At 47.7% G+C, this 8,536-nt stretch overlaps 1 protein-coding gene across 1 annotated transcript in view; it reads right to left on the bottom strand.

The window, feature by feature from the left end:
• TRPM5 (transient receptor potential cation channel subfamily M member 5) overlaps positions 1-8,536 on the bottom strand; it is a 77,172-nt gene that overhangs the window by 56,909 nt on the left and 11,727 nt on the right. Inside the window, exon 5 of the mRNA XM_025202136.1 lies at positions 5,438-5,618. Within this exon, the coding sequence (XP_025057921.1) occupies positions 5,438-5,618 (181 nt within the window). The remainder of the gene's footprint in view (positions 1-5,437; positions 5,619-8,536) is intronic.

Genomic DNA, 8,536 nt, shown 5'->3' with positions numbered 1-8,536 from the left:
GGAGGGGATGGGGCATGCGTTGGAGCACCTCTCCCAAGAGATACCATAGACGTTATATAGAAACTAGCCAATTGGCCGTCAAGAATGATGGGGTTGGGAGGGTGGGAATGGAGCCCCAGGCCTCCCCCCGTCTGGGCCCACTCTCCCTTCCCTCCTGGTGCTTGGGTTCTGGGCCCGCTCCCCCCGCTCCCTGCTGCAGCAGTCGGGGGAAGGGAGGAGCAGGCCTGGGACCGATGCAAGGGAGGACTGGACCCGAGAGTGGGGAGAAGCCAGGCTGCTGGGGAAGCATGGGGAGCAGCAGGCCTGGGCCGACCTGGCGGTGGCAGGTGGACAGAAGGAGCGGGCTCGGAACCAACGTGAGGGAGCAGAGGTGAAGGAGGAGTGGGCCCGGGCGTGATGGGGGGAGGAGGCTCGCTCCTTCCCTACACAGCTGCTGTGTTGGGCTGGGCCAGGCCAGGCCAGGCTAGGCCCACAGCCCCCCACCCCCAAGTGCCATGGCAGGACAGCTTTTTTCCCAGCTCAGGCTCGTTCCTCGCCCCCCCACGTCGAGCTCAGGTCCAGTCCTCCCCTGGCCCCACCCTCACCACCAACACCATCGCGTGCCCACTCCTCCCCCCCATGTCAGGCCTGCTCGGGGTTGGGAGAAGCTGGCTTGGGGCCAATGTGGGGGTGGGGGATGGAGAAGGAGCAGGCATGGGCCTAAGGTGGGGAGAAGATCTGCTCCTTCCCTCTCCCAGTTGCTGCTGTGGCCGCGTTGGGCCAGGCTCGCTGTTCCCCTCCCTCCCAGCCACAGCGGGCCAGCTTTTCCCCACTGAAAATTGAAAAGCCATTCCATCCAGGAAGAGCACACACCAGCTGCTGAAACTTCCTTAGCCTGACGAAGGGTTTTTGAACCTGAAAGCTTGCTTAATAACTATTCTCCAACTATTTGGGTTGGTCTAATAAAAGATATCAAATTCACCCAAGGAACCTTGCCTGCTTAAAGACTGTGAGGCACTTGGATACTGTGATTATGAATGCCATCTAAGTACCAAAGAGAGTTGGACAGCTTGCTATAGTTTATAGTCTTTTGTCAGTACATCATGCCTTTTTTTAAAGGCTATTAATGTTCTAGATGCTAGGATGGCATCATCTTTCTGGATTTCAGCAGGGCTGTGCATATGGAGTTACAGAGATTATCTTTTAATATTCTCATCCCTACTCCTTGAGTTGACTTAGGCCTTTTGATCCTGCAGTGAGCTACATATGTAAAGACTCACATCTATGCCTGTGTTCAGTGCTAAAGATGTAAGTTGTTGGGCTTGATTTGTGGTGGGGTTTTTTAAAGTAGCATTTTCTGTAGGAGTTTTGGAAATGAGTTTTATAATCAGAATTCCTGAGTACCTCTATAATATACAATTGCAATCCATTTTTGCCAAAATTAATTGAAAATATGAAACTGAAACTTCTATCAGCTCTCATTATGTGAGTAGTCCCATGGGACTACTTGTATGCATCAAATAAAACATGTCTGAGTATGGGCTTTTAAGAAAATATATCCAGGAAATGTAAGGCGAGAATTCAGGAAAGAGGAGGATCAGGTGGGCAGGGATACCAGTGAACTGACTGTGCAAATAAGTTTACAAGAGATGACCCAGATCTGAATAGATATCAACCATACATTGCTTCATATCAGCATAAAATATGATGAAACACAAGCTGACACGATATCAGTACAACTTTGCATGATGTAACAGAATGAACAATTTAAAACAAATCATCTTGTTTTCAGATATGAATTTTTAACTCCTGCCAGAACTGTAGGCAAAAGCTAAGATAGACATCCTTTCCCTTTAGAATTCCATAATACCCTTTCTACCTGTTTAGAAATGGTAGCTGTTCTGTATCCATGCATTAAATTCTACAAGGAGTATTTCCAGGGTGACTTGCTAGCATGTCTAAAAATAGCGGTCCCAGGAACTATAGGGCAGAGTAGTAAGTGCAGTTGCTAGCAAGAGAAAGAGGGAGATTTAGTTCAAGTGATTTTTAAAGCACTGTTTTCCTCTAGGTTTCTTGAAGCATTCATAAATAGCAACATTCATTATTTTGGGATGATAGAGCTACCATGGAACTCAGCTGAAGCATGAAGATGACATGTAACCAAGGTCAGATAAGTGACTTTGTCTACTTGTGCTATGTGGCACATTCTTTAATACAAATTTCTAGTTTGGAAAATGACTCTGTGGCCCCGAGACACTGTGTTTATTTTCAAACCCTATCAATTTACAATACTGGTTGAAACTTTTCATTTACTTTCAAGACTATTTAGACATTTTGAAATGTTTGCCCAAACTGGTATGAAACCTTGACGTTTCAAAAATGCCACTAAACACTAGGAAATTACCTTATCAGAGTACATTGTTTTGAGGTGGTTGATGTACTTAGTTTCAACTTCTGTAACATAACAGCTGAATTCAATTACTTCAATATTTAAACCAACAATTCCAACAAAATGAAATACTCCCACAAAAATATTTTGATTTTCGCAATCAGCATTTTCTCACAGAAAGATGTTCAGCTGGAACATTCGTGACCAGCTCTGATTTTTCAAGCAAAAAATTTCAACTCAGACTCAGCATGGGCTGTCTTCTATGGAAATGGCACCACCAGCGCTCTCATCAGTAACAAGCATTCCTTAGGCTTATTCAAGTTCTCTGGTATATCTATTCAGCTAGATAAGATGAGCAGAATTTCAATGGAAGTGAAAATTAGCTAACAATTTGGCTGATGCACAAGAAGACAGACATCTGTGAGCAGATCCAGAGCGGGCACTGTGACATGATTGCACCTCCCTGTCTGACCACATGGCAGGAGCGGCAGCCCAGGATGTTAAGTCCTGAAGAAGGTAAACATTTCCTGCTCCTTTCCTCTCTGTGCTCAGAGGCATGTCCCCTCCCTGTCCCTTCACTTCCTTCCCCATCCCATTCTTTCCCCTTTGCCTGCTACTGCCACTGTCCCTGGAGTGAGGGGAGCTCTTGTTCTGCTCCAGGCTGGGCTGTGTGGTGGATAGGCTCAGCCTGGGACACCGGTGGTGCTGGTTGGGTGGGTTCCCCCTTCCTGTCTGCTCCCTCTGGGTGTTCCTCTCCAGCAGGACAAGAGCTCCTTTCTCCCCTGGGACAGCACATACAGTGGGGATACCAGAGCAGCAAGCGGGGAGGATGGAATAGGAAGGGAGAGGACAGAGAGGGAAGGGGAGAGGGTATGCCTCTGAGCACAGAGGGGAAGGGAGTTGAGGAAATGCTTATCTTCTTTGGGACTTAAAGTCCCCAGCTGCTGCTGCTCTCAGGGCATGGTCTGCCCACCCTGGTAGAATGGGTGGGAGGGAAGAGGTTGGCAATGGGGGGTGCAGCCACCCCTGTAGCACTAGTCACTGGTCCCACACCTGCCTTTACAAAATGTAGGATCTGCTTCTGGCTGCCTCTTTTTTTGATCTCTCTCTGCTTCTTTAGTTAAACTCTGTAGGCATCATAATGGCAAAATAATTTTTTTTTAAGATCTCATCACTATAAGTAGTTCCCTTTCTACAAATAGCTTCTATAAGGATCATTAAGCACTTGAAATATGTTTTAAAATAGGAATGATGTGGGTTTTGGTAGTACTTACACTTTGTATTATCTCTCTTCAGGGTTGAATTTCACCCTCAGGTAAAGAGATGTGAAGCAAGCTCCTAGTTCTGTTGTGGCTGCAATGCCCCATGGAATGTAGCCAGTTGTTGGGGGGGGGGATATCAAAATTACAGGAGACTACGCTGAATGCGGAGACGTGGGGGCAAAGTGGTTCAGACCTGTATCCATTGCTCTAGGGGTGTGAGTTTGAGGTTCTCTCTAAAGAATACCAGAGCCCACCTCCAACTGACCTAGTTGTAAAGGATTACTTCACTTTTCAGGCTGGGAAGCTGGAGTGGAGCAGATGCAACACCAGTGGAGTGGATCCAGAAGGGGTGCAGTGGTAAGGTCACAACTTCGTTTTGGATCACACCATGGAAACAACAGCCAGGGACTTTTTTTAAAGACCCCAAAGCTGGCAAGAATCTTCCCATCTCTCCCCTCCATTTCCCCACTGCCTCACCCACCACTCCTGCTGTCTTCCACTGCACTGGAGGCAGGGAAGCTCTAGAGCTGCTCCTGCCCTGCCTCAGCCAGGTGGTGTGGGGAGTCAGGCTCAACCAGGGACAATGGCAGTAGGAGGGTGCGTTTCTCCTCCCTGTCTGGTCCCTCCCACATGCCCCTGCTGCTGAGCCTGTCTCCCTGTGAAGCCTGGCTGAAGTAGGGTAGGAGCAGCTCTGGAGCTCCCCCACCCTCTAGGCAGCCAGAAACAGTGGGAGCACCAGTGGGCAGGAAAGAAAAGGAAAGGGTAGAGGCAGGGAAAGGCAGTGCTGATGAACATGGAGGAGAGCTGAGAGCTGGGGCAGGGTCAGGATGACTTCTTAAAGAAGTCTCCAGCTGCTGCTCCCATAACATGGTCTACCTGCCCTGATGGTTGGCAGGGGTGGAAGAAGCTGGGAGGAGCACCAGTCACTGCTCCTACACCCAACTTTACAAAAACCTAGATCTGCCCACTGGGATCACGACAGGCACCTCAGTGCCTCATTTTCTTGGCTATAGAAGCCAGCATGCCTTAGCCATGCTAGCCTGATGGACCATCGAAGTTCAAGCAGACCACAACTGGCTGTTGAATGCCCCTCTTACAGCTGCTATGGATTTATTTTCATTTAATTCCTTTATAGACTCCGGGAATGGATAGCTATTCACTTGCAGTGCTACAATGTGCTCCCAGTGCTCCTGCAGTGGTGGCAGAAGCTCTTTTTGTGCTTGGCAGTGGTCTACATGGAACCCAGAGGCTCTTGTAGGTGCCACCACTGCAAGAATACTCACAACAACTGGTGTTCTTGCTACTGCCCCAGTGCAGTGTTTCAGCAGAGTGCTGGTAGAGCTCTTTGAAAGGGGAGAGAGGGAGAACAGAGGTCTGTGGGATGTTGTGAGTCCACAACACTATATGTTTGAGCACTATATGTAACTAGACAGATGTTACATGTGGTGCTACAAAAGGTCTTTTTACATAGAAGTTCTTCTTCAAAAGAGGAACATTTTGTGGCAGTTCCACCATTTTTGTTGCACTGTAGACTGTGCAGTTGCCTGTTTGCTAGCAAATTATAAAGCTATAAAGACATTGGTAGCACTGCAAAGGCTTCAGTCCCCCACCTGATGAATAGGAATAATACTTCCTTTGTCTTACCTACTTAGATGGTGACTTCTTTGGGCTAGGAACTGGTTCTCACTTCACGTGTTTTAGGTCCCATTGTGCTAAGCATGCTGATCTCATGCCTCTAAAGACAATACTGGGAACTGAACAGAATGTCAGCAAATTATTGTGTATAGTTTCTTTTGAGTCTACCTACCTCCGTACCCAGTGCGCTGTTCTGAAATATGTTTCTCCAAGGTGAGCCGTAGTTTAGTTGTTCCATCTGGCTCATCTCGGTCTATCTGATCCACCAAAATAAAATGGGAGTGATTGTTGTCAAGGGAATACAGTGGACCTTGGCTGTTATCATCTGATTTATAGTGTACAGGACTGTCATTCTAGAAAGAGAGAAAGATTAATCTTCATGCAGTCAATACCACATTTTATATGTGCTTGTGTTCTGGTTTGAATGATTTTGGACCTTGATATGGAAGCAAATAAATCTTCAGACACTTTGAACAAAGACTCTTTTGAAAGGTAGGAGGGGAAAAATGGAATCTTTGTAAAAGATGCCGGATTTGACATTACTGAAAACTGAAGCCCTTGGAGTCTCCCTTTTGGACTCTGCAAAGTGTCCTGACACCAAACATCTTGGTTGGATCTCAGGCATTCATTCAGAACTTTGGGAAGTATGCACTGCTGAACTTAGACAAATGAAAAGGGTCACAAAACTTGGTGGTTGGGAATCAAACGTAAAGGTTTTAGAGGGTCACAGCCTTTGCTGATGTACATGGGGGCATTTTTATTGATTTCAGTAATATTTTACCATCATTCATGAGCAAATAGTTTGACTTGCTATAGGGATGTACTAATTCAGCCACACAACATTACTTTATTGGCAAGACTACATAGAGTCTAATGCATAGGCTGTCAACATGGAAGTTACATCATCAGGGGTGGGTTACAAATAGCATCCAGAAGGGGGCAATAACTTTTTTTTATTCTTTTTTTTCCCCCTGTTTCAACAGCCAGATGGGAAGGGTAGCCTAAAATGTGTCTCTATTATAATAACATAAAGGTGCTGTATGAAGGAAGTTAACTATCCACTGTTCTCATCCTCCATTTTAAAGATATTATATACTTTATTTTCGTACCTCTTCAGTAAATCTCTTTCTCCTAATGTCCATTCATCATTATTTTCATATGGTGTTGCCAGCTGCAACCTGGGCTAGGCATGCTTGCTCCTGTTGCATCTCCTCATAATCCTTTAATATAGCTTATATAGCAGTAGGCCAGTAGGGTGACTCTATAAGCCTTCCTTCCTTCTCTCTTTTGTTTCCCCCAACACTTGGAGCTGGTAAGCTTACCTACTCAGTCACATTATATCTCTTCTTGTGCTTCTATCTCCTACTGTCTTTTTGTTTTTCATAGATACATAGATGTTAGGGTCGGAAGGGACCTCAATAGATCATCGAGTCCGACCCCCTGCATAGGCAAGAAAGAGTGCTGGGTCTAGATGACCCCAGCTAGATGCTTATCTAACCTCCTCTTGAAGAGCCCCAGGGTAGGGGAGAGTACCACCTCCCTTGGGAGCCCATTCCAGACCTTGGCCACTCTAACTGTGAAGAAGTTCTTCTTAATGTCCAATCTAAATCTGCTGTCTGCTAGCTTGTGGCCATTATTTCTTGTAACCCCCGGGGGCGCCTTGGTGAATAAAAACTCACCAATTCCCTTCTGTGCTCCCGTGATGAGGTCGCCTCTCAACCTTCTCTTGCGGAGGCTGAAAAGGTCCAGTTTCTCTAGTCTCTCCTCGTAGGGCTTGGTCTGCAGGCCCTTAACCATACAAGTGGCCCTTCTCTGGACCCTCTCCAGGTTATCCGCATCCCTCTTGAAGTGCAGCGCCCAGAATTGCACGCAGTACTCCAACTGTGGTCTGACCAGTGCCCGATAGAGGGGAAGTATCACCTCCTTGGATCTATTCGTCATGCATCTGCTGATGCACGATAAAGTGCCATTGGCTTTTCTGATGGCTTCGTCACACTGCCGACTCATGTTCATCTTGGAGTCCACTAGGACTCCAAGATCCCTTTCCGCTTCCGTGCCACCCAGCAGGTCATTCCCTAGGCTGTAGGTGTGCTGGACATTTTTCCCCCACAGTTTTGTGTCATCCGCAAACTTGAACAGAGTATGCTTCACTCCCTCATCCAAGTCGCTGATGAAGACATTAAAGAGTATCGGTACAAGGACCGAGCCCTGCGGGACCCCACCGCCCACACCCTTCCAGGTCGAAACCGACCCATCCACCACGACTCTCTGGGTGCGGCCCTCCAGCCAATTCGCCACCCACCGGACTGTGTAGTCATCCAAGTCACAGCCTCTTAACTTGTTCAACTTGTTCATATGCGGACTGCAAGTGCCTTGGGCTCCTATTAGATTCTGTGTATAGCATTGCTGTTGTATAAATAACTGTAATGACTGAAAAAGGACAGTGAAGACCATATTTCTAGGGTTACTATATTTTCAGTTTAAAAAAAGAGAACACCTGTTGGGGGGAGGGGGGGGCGCGTAACATGATTGTGGAGGGGGGCAGTGATATGTCCATGCCCTGCCCCTGCTCTTCACTCCCAAGCGACACCCCCCACCCCTGGACTCTCTCTGTCCCAAACCACAGCCCTCCCAACCCTACCAGTGCCCCTCACGCCCAGCTCATAGCCCCCTGCTCCCCCCAGCCCTGCCAGTGCACCTCACTCCTGACCCACAACTCCCTGCTCCCCCCAGCCCTGCAAGTGTCTCCCAGCTGCCCTGCCACTGCAATCACAGGCACTAGCACAGCACGGCCATGCACAGCTCCCTGCTGTCCCTCCCCAGCTCCCTTCCCCTGCTGGAGGCAGGTTCCTTCCCCACCCTGCTGCAGCCCAGTGCCAGGGAAAACTTCAGTGCTGAGCAGACCAAAATCCCAAATCCCGGACATTTGTTGATATTTAAAAAAACCATCCGGACAGAGATGGGAGGACCCAAAAAGAGGACATGTCCAGGAAAACCCAGACATATGGTAATCCTACATATTTCAGTTTCCAGAAGCCAAGTGGTAGGTCCAGAGGTTCTCTAGGGCTGAGACATCTGTAACTGGATGGTTGGGCTATGTTCACAGGGCACAGAGGCCTAACTGAATTCTGAAGGGGTAATCCAATCCTAGGAATGGTTGAGTTCTTTCCCCTCTGCTGATGCCAAGGATGATGTTGGTATCTCTTCTGCCTTCTCTATACCTTGTAAGAGCCCTGGCTGCGGGTCAGAGGTTAGTGAGGAAAGAGGAAAA

This window comes from Alligator sinensis, unplaced genomic scaffold (assembly GCF_000455745.1).
Source record: "Alligator sinensis unplaced genomic scaffold, ASM45574v1 scaffold983_1, whole genome shotgun sequence".
Taxonomy (NCBI): domain Eukaryota; kingdom Metazoa; phylum Chordata; order Crocodylia; family Alligatoridae; genus Alligator; species Alligator sinensis.
The sequence above is the reverse complement of the archived record's forward strand: the minus strand, read 5'-3'. Positions and strand labels throughout refer to the sequence as shown.